General features: G+C 38.7%; 1 protein-coding gene across 1 annotated transcript in view; it reads right to left on the bottom strand.

The window, feature by feature from the left end:
* Positions 1–770: 770 nt before the first annotated feature.
* The window catches only part of casp7 (caspase 7, apoptosis-related cysteine peptidase), a 46,441-nt gene continuing 30,224 nt past the window's right edge, over positions 771–16,987 (bottom strand). The window contains exons 3-7 of the mRNA XM_060842109.1: positions 10,768–10,916; positions 9,159–9,287; positions 8,032–8,207; positions 4,962–5,097; positions 771–1,738 (exon numbers count right to left, since the gene is read on the bottom strand). Of these exons, the coding sequence (XP_060698092.1) occupies positions 1,506–1,738; positions 4,962–5,097; positions 8,032–8,207; positions 9,159–9,287; positions 10,768–10,916 (823 nt within the window). The 3' untranslated portion in view covers positions 771–1,505. The remainder of the gene's footprint in view (positions 1,739–4,961; positions 5,098–8,031; positions 8,208–9,158; positions 9,288–10,767; positions 10,917–16,987) is intronic.

The raw sequence follows: 16,987 nt of genomic DNA, 5'->3' as shown, positions 1-16,987 counted from the left end.
GAAATTCGGCGCGTGGCGAATACCTTTGTTTAATCTGATACTTGAGGCCACCTTTGGTGGATAACTAAGAAATATTAATGCCAGAACCACAAGGGAACTTGAAATTACACAGCCACTAATTAAGTTTTTATAATATTCCCATTCTCTCAGTAATGACCTGGAATGTTGAGGGAAATAGGTTCCCTTTAATGAGATTTTCAAGCAAGATTATGACAGAGCATTAGCAGCTGTACACTGAGATTGTGGCAATTATGTCCTATATAACAACGGCACTCATAGCTTTGATCTGGCAGATTGAAATTATTCATTGAGTTTCAAGTGGTCAGGTCTTGAGGTCATGATCACAGGATTAGTTACTCTGAGCATTAAATACATAACAGCTGGGAAATCTAGCCTTGATATTTTTTAGGATAATAGTTGCCATTAAATTGGATAAATTATTATTTCCTGTCACACATTTTCTAGCTATTAATACTTACATAATTCCTTATCAAAACTCAATACTCTTTACATAAGTCATTATTTCGGAAGTGAATAGAAATATGTGAGCTAATAATCTGCACCACTATTATCCAATCAGTAACCAAGTCATAAAAGAGTAGTTAGTCTGCTTTGGTGTTCATCAAGGGGAATGCTACGTACAGCAATAAATGAGGACAAGCATTCACTGTCCAAAAGGAAACCAAAGGGTCCAAGAAATAATAGGCTAAATGTTGTTAAAATTAAGTTCCAATTCAATTCCATTTTCAGTATTTATCAACATGCTGTGAAATACAGAAAATTGATTAAAATCAGTGAAAAACATGTTCATTTAAAAGTAAGGACTGCTTCCTAAGAGCCTCAGGTACAAGAGCTTGACAAAGTAAGTTTTAAAAAAAATACATCAACATTGGTACATAAACATAAGACAAGGGAATTTATTCTTTGCTTTTGTAGAGAATGGATTTTAATGTTTCTTGGCAGGAAGAAAACAAAACTGACAAATACTGTATTGGCTGAAAGAAATATGAACATTGCTGAGATATATATGAAGCATTTAAAAAAAACCCTGTCTCAAAACTTTGTTGAGAAACATAAACAAAGTATATTTGATGAATGTCTTTGTTCAAGTTTAAAGCTCTTGGCTCATCAAAAAAAACCATATGGAATTCACCCAGCTGAGGTTTAAATAATAACTCAAACAAGAAGTCATATCAAATTTGAGACATGAATCCAGGTCAACCATGCTTTGAATTTTGCAGTTGCACAGAATTGCCATTTATAAGCTGCATTGTGTATTGATCTAGACAATAACAGAGCTGATTGTTCATTATCTATGTTTTGTCATGCTTCAGAGTATGAAACACAAGTAGTAAGTGGTCACTCACAGATAGCAAATGGTTCTCCTGAATTCTGCATTTTGCTTCAGCTCATTTTGAAAGCTCCACTCAAAAGTTTGACCTAAAGAGCAATTTAAACCTTAAAATTAAAAACTTCCCTGAAATGTAAACTGAGGATGTTGTGCTTTATTTCTTTTTAAAGTAAAGTTCCTTAGTCAGCATGGAGACAATGCAGGGTATCTGCTTCTTTTCACTGTATCGTGGATCTTCAGACCAAGACTCAAAATGCATGGCCACCATGTAGTTGACTCTGGTTAGGATCTGCATGATCTCAAATTCTTTACCATATTCTGTGAAGGCATTGTACAGGGCCTGTGCAAACCAAGAACCCTTGCCTGGATTCCTCCATGAGTAATAGCCTGCAATGACAGACACCACATTTTATACTTCCAGAATATGCTGAGCAAGGGCACAGTAGTTAAAACTTTCATCTTGAATCTTCAATTAATAAATCAAGTTTTTACTGTAACCATATAAATAATTAACTTCAAGTGTATTATCTAGGTTTAACATTGCTCTCATTGGATAATTAGTAGTCCCGTAATTAAAAAAAATTATGAGCACGTGATTATGCCTCAATGGAGTAATACACTGGAAATCAAACCCTGTCATTTCAGGAGTCATCATAAAATTAAATATTTTATGAAAGTATGTGCAAATTGTCAATTTACCTGTCTTTTAGATACAGGTCAACAGAAAGCAGAAATCAGGTTTTTGTACTTAGTAAGTTTTAATATTTATTACACGTAATTATATTCGATCTATAGATAAGCAATTATGAACTACAAAGATAACTGTATTAATTAAAACTCATTTAAACACAAATGGACAGACAAAGGAAAATGCGTGTTCTGGCCAGAGGAAAAGACTGAGATGGCAGTTCAGTGTTCCCTGTCCCTGCTGGCTTGTCAGGACTTGCTCTCCCTTGAATTTTCAATTCCACGTACTTTCACTTGCTTGTGGGAGGCACAAGATGACTCTGACTTATTGGCTAAGACCATATCTTACAGCAACTGACAAGGGAAATAAATAGGCTTTCTTCTTGCTTGAAGTATTCGCTACTGCACAGAAAAGGACAGCTCCTTCCTTTTGGGAGGTCTGGTGGTTTATGGGCCAACATTCACACCCACAAGCTGCTAAGCAACCCGGGAACTAATCACATAACTACTGACAAGCAGAAGACCTTTATCATGGCTTAGTGGTTAGCACGCTGCCTCACAGCGTCAGGGACCCGGGTTCGATTCTGGCTTCGGGCAACTGTCTGTGTGGAGTTTGCACATTCTTCCTGTGTTTGCGTGGTGCTCCGGTTTCCCCCCCCCAATCTAAAGATGTGCAGGTTAGGTTAACTGGCCATGCTAAATTGCCCATAGTGTTAGATGCATCAGTCAGGGATTAATGTAGCTTCGGGAAATAGGTCTGGGTGGGTTACTCTTCGGAGGGTCAGTGTGGACTTGTTGGGCTGAAAGGCCTGTTTCCATACTGTAGGTAATTTAATCTAAGTAGCAACAGGTCACCACTTGGCCCTAGCTCATGTGTAATAACCTTCCCACAGCTTGAAAAAATAGCTGTGTAAACGTAATCAGGAAGTGCATTAAATGTTTCTACAATCCTCGGTTGCTAAGAGCCTTTTTCCCATTTTAGTCTCCAATCAAGAATACACAAAAAAGTGAAAACATACAGTCTTTATAACAAAGGAGAAAAACACTCAAATTGTATGAACAGGTTTTGTAGTCTGACCCTTATTTTTACACTGTCAAATCTGTTCTACGCTTAACTATCATGATCAACCATTTATACAACTTCAAAATGTTCTTCAGTAAACTGACCAAGTTTGTGTATGAATTTCTGTGAAGGTGCTTCCATTACAAATACTTTTGGAAACTTATGATTAAAAGTTTGAGAACCTTTGTCACTTTGAAAATGGAGAAGATGCCTAGACATTTTTTAATAACAAAGGTCACTGTGGATGTTTTTCTAAAAAAAAAATTCCTGGAAGTATTTCGTTAGTTAAGAAAACAGCCAAGGTTTTATAGCCTTGTTTACTGCAAATTAAATGGCTGGCTTTATGCCAGTTAAGTGTTGGGTTTTTGGGATATTGCTTGGAGTTTGGTGTGATTAGCCTGTCGAGAAAGATATCGCTTTTCACCTTTCTGAGCAAAGCTTTTGATAAATTAATGTGAATGCTGAAAAAAAAACTGACAACAATTCTCCTGAGAAATTCCTGGACGATGACTTCTTTATGTCTCCTGAATAAACTGTCTGTGTCTGGTGGCCTAGCTACATGGACAAGATCAGCAGACTGAAGGTCATCCAGAAAATTTCATATCCTCTCTTTTTATATTTCACAAATTAAAAATTGTTTAGCTAAAGGTTGTTCTGTTGTAAGTTGATTTTAGCAAATAAGGTTTATTTAAATTGGCCTTCCTTCTTCTTTTACCAGTCTTTTGTTATTTATATGGCTGTCAAAGACTCTGGGCTTCCTCTATGTTGTCTGGCAGGTTTTTTCTCATAATTTCTCTTTGCTTCTCTAACAGGTTTTTTTCTGCCCCTCCCTCTGAACCTCTTGGTTCTCAACTATATTTTCCATCTGACGCTCATCATAAACAGACTTGATTCATCATCTTAATTTCTATCACCTTTGTCATTCTAAGACCTCTGGACTTGTTTGTCCTACCATTTCCTTTTGAGGGAATCTACCTTGACAATATCTGAAAAAGCACCTATTGAAAGGTAGCTCACGGCTCAATTACAACCTTTCATTCCAGTCTATCGAACTCTTTTCTTTCACCATTGAAACCAGCTCTCTGCCATCTGATTTTTCTTAACCTGAATTGTCAATCTCCACAATCATCCTAAACCTTGCAATACAATGATTACTGTTTCCTGAATGGTCCCCCATTGACACTTAATCTCTTGGCCAACCTCATTTCCAAGTACTATATTCAATAGTGCATTCTTTTTTGTTAGACTGGACAAGTACTATTGTAGGAAATTCTCCTCAATGCAAATTTAGGAACAGTGCCCCTTGCTTCCCCCTACACCACCATAGGAGAAAGTGAGGACTGCAGATGCTGGAGATCAGAGCTGAAAAAGTGTTGCTGGGAAAGCGCAGCAGGTCAGGCAGCATCCAAAGAGCAGGAGAATCGATGTTTCGGGCATGAGTTCTTCTTCAGGAATTCCTGAAGGGCTCATGCCCGAAACATCGATTCTCCTGCTCTTTGGATGCTGCCTGACCTGCTGCGCTTTTCCAGCAATACATTTTCAGCCTACACCACCATAACCCAGTCTATATTTGGGTAATCAAATTCCTGCAGATTGTTCTCCATATCCTTCCCACTAGTTAATAGTCTATAGATTATACTGAACAATATTATTGCACCTTTTTTATTCCTGAGCTCTAGCCAAATTAATTCTGCCCTTGAGGCCATAGTGACATTCCATTTCTCACCCATTAAAATCAGGTTAAAATAAACCAAGAGAAATAGGGCAAATGACTAGTTTAAAATAAAAGGTGCTAATTTAATTTAATTGATTGATGAAAGATGGAAATATTATACATCAGGGCAACAAACTGTGCATTACCTGGTACAGTGGAATAGGCATACAAGAAGTCAGCTTCCACTGGGATTTTGTGATGAGGATTTGCATCAGTTTCTACATCACAAGCAGGTCCGGAATCGGTCTGAATTCCTTCATCAAATTCTGAACCTCTACAAGCCTGAAGCAAACCAGAAAAACAGTGGTTAGTTCGAGCATATACATAATCTGTCATAATATAATTAAATAAGGCTTCAAATTACAGTGCATAAACATCAAAATTCAAATAAATTCTGAGCTTAATGTATCCACTCAATTGGATGGTTCTCCCAATCCTGAAATGTTGACATTGTTTCTCTAATGAGAAACACTGATGAGGATTTTAGTTCATCCTTATTGTTGAAAAGGGACAAATTGTTGAAGCTTTTAATAGTGGGTTCATCAGGACAAACATATGGGGTGGCATGGTGGCTCAGTGGTTAGTACTACTGCCTCACAGCACCAGGGATCCAGGTTCAATTCCTATAGTCTGTGTGGAGTTTGCACATTCACCCCATATCTGCATGAATTTCCTCCGGGTGCTCTGGTTTCCTCTCACATTCTAAAGACATGCAGGTTAGGTAAGTTCACCATGCTAAATTGCCCATAGTGTTCAGGGATGTGTAGGTTAGGTGCATTAGTTAGAGATAAGTATAGGATAATAGAGTAGGGGAATGGGTCTGGTAGGGTTACTCTTCGGAGGGTCGGTATGAACTAGTTGGGCCAAATGGCCTGTTTCCATACTATAGGGATTCTATATTCTACAAGAATACTAAATTTCAGATGATCACAACAATCATGTTTTGTATTACCAAGCAATTATTTTAGATTTCTAGCTTTTACAGTATATTGTTTCTGACACTAACAGCTATGTTTTGAAAGGTTTTTGACGTTTTTAGTAAATAATTATTTAGGAGCTGGCCACTGTATTCCAAACAAACAGGAAATAATTTTGTACCTTATTTTAAAAAATATAATTTTCAGCCATTTTTAAAAGTAGATTTCTCACAACTGTTTTCTTGTAGGACACTGAGTTAAAATGCTTTAAAAAACAAAGTGCTGGAGGAACACAACAAATCTGGCAGCATTGATGAACAGGGAAACAGAAACAACAACACTGAACTGCACAACTCAATCTGCATCAAGCTCTCTCCCTCAAATAAATTATGGCTTATCATTTAACAAATTTTAACAAAATTGTGTTTCTAAAAGTGTCTCATTGTATTTGCTTATGGCAGATTTTTAAATTCCCCAAGTTGACTGAAAACATTGGGAATTGGATAAAAGCATTTTTCTACATGGGCAAACTTTTGGCCACAATCTGTACAGGATACCAAAGCAGAAATGCTTCCCCTTTTGTGTTCCCATGTAATTCTTTTGCTGTTTATAGATAGATAAAACTGCACAGAATGTATTAAGTATTCATACGTGAATATTTGTCAAATGTAACCTCAAAGCATAAGAACCTGGGGAAGGCCCCAGAAATCCTGCAGGGTGCAGTGTTTGTATCTGATTCCATGTCATACTTCTGTATATATCAGATCTGGGGGGAAAAAAATTCTGCAGGTACAGGAGGGGGAATAATCCACTTTTAAAAACAAACCTGCAACTCTTCTTCATGCATTAAATAATTCCTCAAGTTCCACCCACAAAAATGTTGTTGGCAAGGCAATTATCAGAGCAAGATCATGGTTGGGTATATTATCTGATTGAAATATCATTCTGTTTTCTCACATTACATTGGACATATCCCTTCAGAGAGAAGTGAGTCTCATTACCAGCTTTGCTCAGTCTTTGGTGGAAAGCATGCCTTTGCCACCGTGCTATTACAGGATGCAACCTTCACTCATGTTTTAAGTTCCTAATTACGACCATTACAAATATTTACCTAGTTCACAATGAAAAGCTTGGGTATGATCACAGGAATGTCATTAGCAGAATAACACATCCCCAACATTAAGCTGTGCAGTTTGTTTTTTATTTTGGCACTATTGTCATATTCTTCTTATTTTATTCATCAACAAATTAAATGTTAAATTTAATCACCAAAGTACCATTAAAAAATAAACGCTCTGGTTTTACATTCTAGTGTAAAGGGCAGTGGTTCCCAAACAGTTGTTTTTCTCTATTCAGATTTAGGATTTTTTTTTGGCATACCCCTACAGACAGTCCCTGCTTTAATTACTTCACTAATGACTATACATCAGAAAAAAATTACAAACAAAAAAGTTATAATAAGGGCAAACAATTTGAAGTCATGTTGTATGCTCATTGGATGTAAACTGTGCATGATTTTTTTTGTGTTCACTGTACTCTGGTACATTTACAAAGAAATAAAATACTCCAGTGACGTTTTTAACAATATGCTGAAGAAATTAATGCAAACTTTTGATCAACATGTTGTCAGAACATTTGCCAGCTAAGAGATATATCAATGATTTTCTTCCCCATCCTATTCAGTCAGTCTGTAGTCCACCAACTATCTGACCTCAGTCAGCAGCTCTTCTTCCTAAAACCCCTTGGATTCCCCACTCACTCACTCACTCACTCACTCAGCAGCCCCTAGTCTGGCCTTGCTACAAATAGGCACATCTCTCACCATCCTGTTGCTGACACTGGGTTAGTGAGCTCAAGTACCAAAGACACTTGAGCTATGAAGCGGTGGGTTGGAAAAGAAATTCATTATACAACAACTAAGAAAGAATACTCCCTACAGACTTCTGCTGTTACCCCAGGAGCACAGGTACTACTGCTAAAGGGATTGCTCTCTGTGTCTCTTAATGCACAGAGTGAGACAAAATTGAAGGAAGTTTGGAATGCCCACTTCTGCTTCATTCCAAAGGCATATCACAAAACCTAGGAAGTCCCCAGAAGCCTTGTACATTTCAGCAATGTAGATGACCGTACCTCTTCAGATTGTATATTCCACTTGGGAAATAACAAGCCCTCAGGTACACAAGAAGGAAATTTGAACCTGTCTTTCTTCTAGATAGATTAAAAAAATTCTTCATGATTATCTGTGATGACATTATCAGGAAGTCTATTATTGGAGCAAAGTCATGGATGATCACATTACCTGAATGAAAAAGAGTTTCGGTTTCCCCACAAGGGTCTTGCACATATCCCCTCGGAAGAGAGAAGTGAGTCTCTTTATAGGCATTGCTCCGTCTGTACCATAGATCATGCCTTCATCACCGTGGCTTAAAAGGATACATGCAAAGCAGGCATTGTTGGAGTGGTTTTCCTGAGAAACTAAAACAAGTCACAGTATTTAAATACAAAATTGTGGCATTCCAAAGGAAATATTTTTCATTGAATTAAAAAATTTTGTGTGTCATCACTTATATTGATCAGTACAGAATTAAATACTGACTGTCGAGTTACCAAAAATTAAAATAGCAAATCTATTTGCAAATCATGGCCCTCCCCAACAACACATGCCAGAAATGCCAAAAGAAATATCAAAACTTTGTTGTGATACTTAATTGTGCTTCTCATTTCAGGAAGGATAATTTCCAGACCACTGCTACCTTAAGCCAACAGATATGGACAATGACAGCATTGTAACCACTGTCACATTCCCAAATTTTTTTAACCAAAGTAGTACTAGGAGATATGGTCAATGAGATTTTAATGTAAATAGGCACTTACCAAGTGATTAGACAGTACACGTCAACAGATACAAATCACAGCTGAACTTAATTCAATATACCTGCACTTTTCATAAAGGTGATCTTACCAATTTATCCCCATCTTGTACCAATTTTCAGGAATAGTGTTTATATTCCAGCAATGGTAAACAAACATATCAGCATTTACAATGTGTTGGGAGGAAGCATTTGATAACTTAATTTCCTTTAGTAGGGGAAGGTGCAGAGTCATAAAAATAGGCAGTGCTGTCATCAAGAGCAATTGCATAAACATTTGCCATTCCCCCATAGAAAGGAATTTAGTTTCTCCTCCATCATATAAGCACTAGTTTAAATGAGCCTTAGTCATTTTGACCGAGGCAAATGCTGTCAACTTAGAAACTGCAATCAATGAATATAAAACGTTTCTTAGTTCTACAATAGATTGTAATAGCAATGTGGTAGTTTGGGCTTGAGGTGCTTAATGACTAAAACCTAGTTACCAAAAAGGTAAACATCATCTATTTATTTAAATTGTAATCTTCAGTCCCATTTGTTTTACGCATTTACTCACCAGCATGCAATATATTCTCCATTTGAGAACACGTCTGATCATTTAAAACAACAACGTTGAAACCCAAAGAGCTAAAACATGTCATCAGATTCCCAGCATCAATGTCAGTGCCATTACGCACATTCATTTCTGGAACAAACAATATGACAACTGTTATAGTGCCTTTCCACAGTTACTTCAGTCAGCAAAATAATACAACATTAAATTGAAGGCTTGCTGCCAGTCTGTGCCTGGCTTTACTAACTCTTGTCTTTAAGGTACTATAGTTTGCAGAAAGTTACATGGCATCAGAAAACAAGCACAAGAAATGGGCCATAACTCTGGAGCCATACAAGACTAAACTGGTTAGGCCCTGAGAAGCGGCATAGGGATTGTGATACAAATTTATCTGTGTAAGGAAGGCAGCATGCCCACTGCTTGAAGTTTGTTCATTTGAATGACCACTGTATGCAGTCATAGAGTTATTCAGCACAGAAACAGACCGTTCAGTCCAAGTTGTCTGTACCAACCAGATATCCTAAACTAATCTCGTTCCATTTGCCAGCATTTAGCCCATACCCCTCTAAACCCTCCTACCCATTCAGATGCCTTTTAAAATGTTGTATCTGCCTCTGTCATTTCCTCTGGCCGCTCATTCCATACACACACGACTCTCTGCATGAAAAAGTTGCCCCTCAGGTTCCTTTTAAATCTTTCCCTATTCACCTTAAACCTATACCCTCAAGTTTTGGACTCCCCTGCCCAGAGAAAATGATCTTGGCTATTCATTCTATTTATGTCCCTCATGATTATATAAAGGTCTATAAAGGTCAGCCTCAAATTCCAATACTCCAGGGAAAATAGCTGCAGCCTATTCAGCCTCTCCCTATAGCTCAAGCCCTCCAATCTCAACAACATCCTTGTAAATCTTTTCTGAATCCTTTCAAATTTCACATCTTTCCTTAGCAAGAAGATCAGATCTGTGGCCTCACCAGTGCCCTGTGCAGCCACAATATGACATTCTAACTCCTGTACTCAATGTACTGACCAATGAAGGCAAGCGTACTAAGTACCTTCTTCACCATCCTGAAGTTGACATGCAACTTCACTTTCAAGAAACTACGCACCTGCATCCCTAGGTGTTTTTGTTCAGCAACACTCCCCCTGGTCCTAACATTAACTGTATGAGTCCTGCCCTGCCCAAAATGCAACACCTCACATTTATCTAAATTAACTCTATCTGCCACTCCCCAGCCCAATTTGATCAAGGTCCCATTGTATTCTGAGATAACCTTCTTCACTCTCCACTATACCTCCTATTTTGGTGTCACCCACTCAGTTCCAGCTCATTCACTGCATGCATTAGCACGAGGCCCCAAAATATTAACTTAATGGAACCCATTGAGGCTCATCTACACTGTTTCATCTCTACTTTTTCCAAAAAAAAAGCATTGACACACCATAGAGGAAAAAGGAACTAATAATGTACAATGTGGAAACAAGCCTAATAAATTACTTAATGCACAATAATAATGGAAATAATTACTGTTATTGTTCAGAACCAATCTATGCAGTTTGACATGTGTGGCATAGTATCCATTAGACAAAGAAAATGAAAGTGACTCAATACCTGTTTTGTCATCAAAATTCTTATTGTTGATAATAATGCATTTTCCTACTCTTTTGAAGTTCATATTGTACAGGAATGTAGAAGCAACAACCCGGGTGTGACAATCAGAAATTTCTGGATTCTTTTCTCGTTCATCCTTTGTTTTTTTCCTGGAAAATAAAACCAAGATCATTTGTCATACATTTAATTTACTGCTATAAGCTCCAATCATGCTGCTTAGATTAGATTCCCTACAGAATGCAAACAGGCCATTTGGCACAACAAGTCTACACCGACCCTCTGAAGTGTAAACCACCTAGACCCGTGCCCCTACCCTATATTTACACCTGACTAATGACCTTAACACTATGGGCAATTTAGTGTGGCCAGTTCACCAAAACTGCACATCTTTGGATTGTGGGAGGAAATTGGAGCACTCAAAGTAAACCCACGCAGATACAGAGAGAACGTGCAAACTCCACACAGATAGTCGCCTGAGGTGGGAATCAAACCTGGGTCCCTGGTGTTGTGAAGCAGCAGTGCTAACAAATGAGCTGCCCACTTGCAGGTCTTCTTGAAGATTAACAGACATCATCTGCGTCATGCATGAATGGCATATAGTCAGAAACCTGTTTATGACATTTAGTTCTTGCTGAGGAATGTGTTCACCTAGACTATTTCTCTCAAGATTAACTCAGGGTGACACGGTGGCTCAGTGGTTAGGACTGCTGCCTCATAGTGCCAGGGACCTGAGTTTGATTCCAGACTCGGACGACTGTCTGTGTGGAGTTTGCACATTCTCCCTGTATCTGCATGAGTTTCCTTTGGGTGCTCCAGTTTCCTCCCACAATTCAAAGATGCACAGGTTCGATGAATTGGCTACGCTAAATTGCCCATAGTGATCAGGGATGTGTAGGTTAGGTGCATTAGTTAGGGGAAAATGTAACAGTAATAGGATAAGCGAATGGTTCTGGGTGGGATACTCTTCGGAGGGTTAGTGTGAACTTGTTGGGCCAAATGGCTTGTTTCCACACTGAAGGGATTCTATGATGATTTTATGATTTGGCACGTGCTCCACATTTGTCTATCCAGAGACAAAGTACTGACATTCGGAATACTTGCCTGTACTTGAAAATTTCTTATTTGTAATCTCAGATAATTATGAATGGGAGAATGCTGGAGGAATTAACTCACTCAATTACTATCCATTAAAAACAATTGCTTGTTTATTTATTTAAATGATTAGGCTCTAAAAGTTTTTTCTGATTTTTTTAAAATACATCTACTTGAGTAAGTAGTAGCTACAAAGTGCACAACAAGAATTTACCAAAGCTTGCTCCTTCACCTTACAAACCCCGCAATCACAACCATCTAACCTAACAAGGATAGCAGATCATTGGGAGCACACTACTTCACAGGGTCTATGTTATCTATTATTACCACTGGCATGCGGAGCTCCAGGAAGAATGAAAATTAAGAACAACAAATTTCTAATTTTATCATTAACTTGAGGAAGTTTGCTCTGACTATTTTTCATTTCAAATTTGGATAGTGAACCAATCTTGAGTTTATCAAAGACCCTGAGGTTGGAGATTCAGCTGAGGTTAGGCAATATCTCATGACATTGTTTGCTGAATGAGGACTCTCACACAATTTTATACAAGTCTTGTTCTCATATGCAATGCAAAGTTATTCTGTTGCCAACGAAACCTTTCTTCATTAAAGTGCATGACTGCTAGTGAGTGAGCATCAGGTGAATTCAGAGTACAGCTGGTCATCAGCCTGCAACAATTCTTTAACTTGATTTTTCTCCTTTCGGTCATCCAGCTGTTCCCAACATATAGAATACTGCTATGTCAAATTCACAATGTAATCTTTTAATTGCTTCTGTTAACGTAACTCAAAGGTTTTGAACTTGAGGCACTGGTGCTGAGGACTCCCATTGGTTTTCCACAGCCAATTTGCTTTGAGCAATTCAAGATCCAAACCATCTTCATTTTTGAATTATGCCAGGAAATGGGCTGGGGAGGAAATATTCACCAGACATACCGGATTCAAAATTCCTTGGCAGGGTAAAATAATGTAGCGATGCATAACCAACAGGTGAGGGAGTTTTATTCGGGGTGGAGCTCAACTCTACCGGATCTCTTCCCTTTTCTAAGGTTGTGAAATTTTGCCTCAAGTTGAATTGGGCTTCCTGGGGCCAAACACACTTTATGTCAATGTCAGAAGAGGATTTGTAGAGAATGTCACTTGCCAGAAATCTCAAAAGTATCCTCACTGCAAAGGTGCACCTGTGTAACGGCCAGCATAAATCCTGGAGGAAAGGAGCTCAAACTTCTAGATTTTGAATGGTTTAATGGCCTTAAATTGAAGGGTATCATTTTCTTAAATTCAAGTTATCCACAGGTCTTTTATCTGGAATTACTTGCTCCATAGGTAGAATGGCAAGAGGCTGCTGAGAATTTATTGGTACCTGAGGAGGAAGATGACTGCACTACTTCCAGCAAGCCCCTAGCCATCTATGCTCTCCAATGCAAATGGTCCTTGCCCCAGGAATGAAAATGCACAAAACTGACTGCTACACGGACAACTGAGGAAGGAGCGCCTCGGAAATTCATGACTACTGGCCTGAATAATACAACAGACAGAGGAAGATTGAATTGTAATCTTGAACCACTATTGCATCGACAGAAACAACACCTGAGACAAGGAACAAATATCAAATGTTCTAGGTGGTACAAATTACAAATTGTACCCTTATAATCAACAATCAAACAAACAATTTTCCTTACAATGTTTCGCCCACAAGCTGGTTTAACATTATTTTTCACCTATTAACAGGCGCTTATGCAATTATGGCATACAGGTGTTAAAATCAGTTTTATTTTACTTTAATTTTATTTTATTTTAATTGAGCATCAACTAGTGCATAAATCTGTATTTATCTAAAGCCACACATAATCTATAGTTTCATTCTGATATCTGGATTTGTTCACTTTTTAAAAATAATTTATTTCATTTTCTATATACCTGAACAAAAACGATTACTACCAAATATTAGGAGAAAGTGAGGACTACAGATTCTGGAGATCAGAGCTGAAAATGTGTTGCTGGAAAAGCGCAGCAGGTCAGGCAGCATCCAAGGAGCAGGAGAATCGACATTTCGGGCATGAGCCCTTCTTCACGAATTCCTGAAGAAGGGCTCATGCCCGAAACGTCGATTCTCCTGCTCCTTGGATGCTGCCTGACCTGCTGCGCTTTTCCAGCAACACATTTTCAGCACTACCAAATATTACCCTATCAGAATGTTTTGCTACCTTATCAGTCCAGATTTCCTCTTGCAAGGGCCTGCAGTATCAATGTGTGTGTGCATGAAGTTTCACCAATTATTGGAAAATTGATAAACCAGACTGGGATGTGAAGGCAAGTTCAAAACTTAAAAAAACGGTTAACTGGGAGTAGGATAGTGATAGATTTTAAGAGGCGACAAACAAACTGGTAGATTTAGAATCATAGAACCCCTACAATGCAGAAACAGGCCATTCAGCCCATTGAGTTTGCCCTCTTCCTCAAAAGAACATCCCACCCAGACTGAGTTCCCCAAATTATCCCTGTAACCCCATGTTTACCAAGGTTAATCCACCCTGCTTGTGCAACCCTGGACACTATGGAGCAATTTAGGACCAATCCACCTAACTGCACATCTCTGGGCTTAGGCAGTCATCTGGTAGGTTAAATTTAATGTAGAGAAGTGTTAAGTAAGTGTTGAGTAACATTTTGGTAGGAAGCACAACAAAAGGCAATATGAGGTAAAGGGTGTGAATCTAAAGGGGTTGCAGGCACAGAGGAACCTGGGAGTATGGCTGCACAGATCATTGTAGGAGGCAGGTCACAAAGTAATGAGGCTAAGGTGAACTTTCATAAAACACTGTTTCAGCCCTAACTGGACTGTCATAATCAAGTCTGGCCGCCAACATTTAAGAAAAAAGTGAAAGTATTACAGAAGGCAAAGAAGAGGTTTACAAACATGTTTCTGGCACTGAGGGACTTAGATGGCAAAACTGGGCTGTTCGGCTTAAAAGGCTTTTGACAGGTCTGGGTGGATAGAAATAAAGTTTGTTTCTGTTGACAGAAGGTTTGAAAATAAGAGATCACCATGGTGAATGAATCAAAGTTGATATAAAGAAACCTTTTGTTTTTTTAAATCACTCAACAAGTGGTTAGAATCTGTAATGCATCATCTGAGAGAGAGGTGGAAGCAGATTGGATCACAGTTTTCAGAAGAAAATTGGATAATTATGTGGAGAGGAAATATTTGCCAAGTTATGGAGCTGTTCCTATGAGGTAGTAGCACAAACATATTTGATTGAATGTCCTCTATACAAGTTCTAAGATGATGTAAAGTCAAAGGCAATTTGCAAGACAAAAAATAGCATCAATATATTAGCAAGTAAGTTCTACATATTTATCAGATAACTTTAAAAAACTTTTTACAATTAGTTATATAATTAATCTACAATCCTTGGATATTCTGGCAATCACAATACCAAAGCGTGGTAGAACCACAGAATCCCTCCAGGGCAGGAGGTGGTCACTTGGCCCATTAATACGCCATTGACCCTCCGAAGATCATCCTATCACGATCCTTACCTTACCCCCATAAGCCCATATTTACCAAGGCTAATCCACCTAGCCTGTATATCTTTGGGTTGTGGGAAAAAACTGGAGCACCCAGAGAAAACCCATATAGACACAGTGAGTATGTGCGAACTCCACACAGATAGTCACCCAAGGCTAAGCTTGAACCTGTGGCCCGCTCACTGCGAGGAAGTAATGCTAATCACTGAGCCACCATGCCACCCATTGGCATTGCTTTCTGGGAAATATTGCTCTATAATATGAATTAAATATAATGCTGCTGTACGTGTACCTTGTGTTTAAGAGGGTTCACATTTAAAGACTCCATATGCTGTGTAGATGCAATGTTGTGACTCTGCCTGCAGTCAGTTTTCAGGCTGCTCATGTACTGAAATTAACTGGTTGCCGTAAATGCCTGCTTCATAATCTACAATGTGTTTGACTTTTCTAAAACTAGCCCACAGAGTTAATCAATCTCTGACAAATAATTGATGATTAAACCAATTATCATGATGTTGGACTGGGGGGAACAAAGTTAAAAATCACACAACACTAGGTTATAGTCCAACAAGTTTATTTGGAAGCACTTGTTGTTCCTTCATCAGATGGTTGTGGAGTATAAGATTGTAAACACAGAATTTATAGCAAAGGTTTACAGTGTGATGTAACTGAAATTATATATTGAAAAAGACCTGGGTTGTTTGTTAAGTCTCTCTCTTTTTAGAATGGGCATGTTGGTTTTAGTTCGATCATATGTAAATCACAGAACATTTAGAAGTTACATTCACTTAGAAGTTAAGTGGACTTAAACAATTGGTGTCATGTTGACCCAAATAATGCATTTAAGGTGAGGACATCATATGGCAGGTATTCATGCGACTCAGCCAATGTTGTCTATCTCATACGCTGCAGGCAAGAATGCCCTGAGGCATGATACATTGGTGAGACCAAGCAGAGGCTACAGCAACGGATGAATAGACACTGCACAACAATCAACGGACAGGAGTGCTCCCTCCCTGTCGGAGAGTCACTTCAGACGTACAGGACGTTTGACCTTGGACCCTCGGGTTAGCGTCCTCCAAGGCGAACTTCAGGACAGGCAACAATGAAAAGTGACCAAGCAAAGGCTGATAGCTAATTTCGGTACCCATAGGGAGGGCCTCAATTGGGACCTTGGTTCATGTCACACTACAGATGACCCCATTGCATTATATACACACTCTCACTCCTGCAGATCCACCATACACACATGCATATACTCACATGTATACTCCCACACCTCACATGCACCCTCTCACAGACTTAAAGCCCTTTACACTCAAACTCCCACACAAACACTATCTCACAGATACTCATCACATTCCTCCCCCACCTGCCAACACACACTGACATGCACCTACACACATATAAGTTTGTGGGGTGAATTTGTACTTGCAGAATTATATTTTACTTTGTTCAAAAACAGCATGAATCCATCTGAGATTCTGTAAATCCATTTTTTAGATTAGAATCAGTCTGACCATTGGGGCACAGACAGTCTCACACAGGGCACCTCACACCTTCAATGTATTATCTGGGCCAACATGACACCAATTGTCAA

This window comes from Hemiscyllium ocellatum, chromosome 22 (assembly GCF_020745735.1).
Source record: "Hemiscyllium ocellatum isolate sHemOce1 chromosome 22, sHemOce1.pat.X.cur, whole genome shotgun sequence".
Lineage (NCBI taxonomy): Eukaryota > Metazoa > Chordata > Chondrichthyes > Orectolobiformes > Hemiscylliidae > Hemiscyllium > Hemiscyllium ocellatum.
Note: the sequence above shows the minus strand (reverse complement) of the source record. Positions and strands in the feature narration are given on the sequence as shown.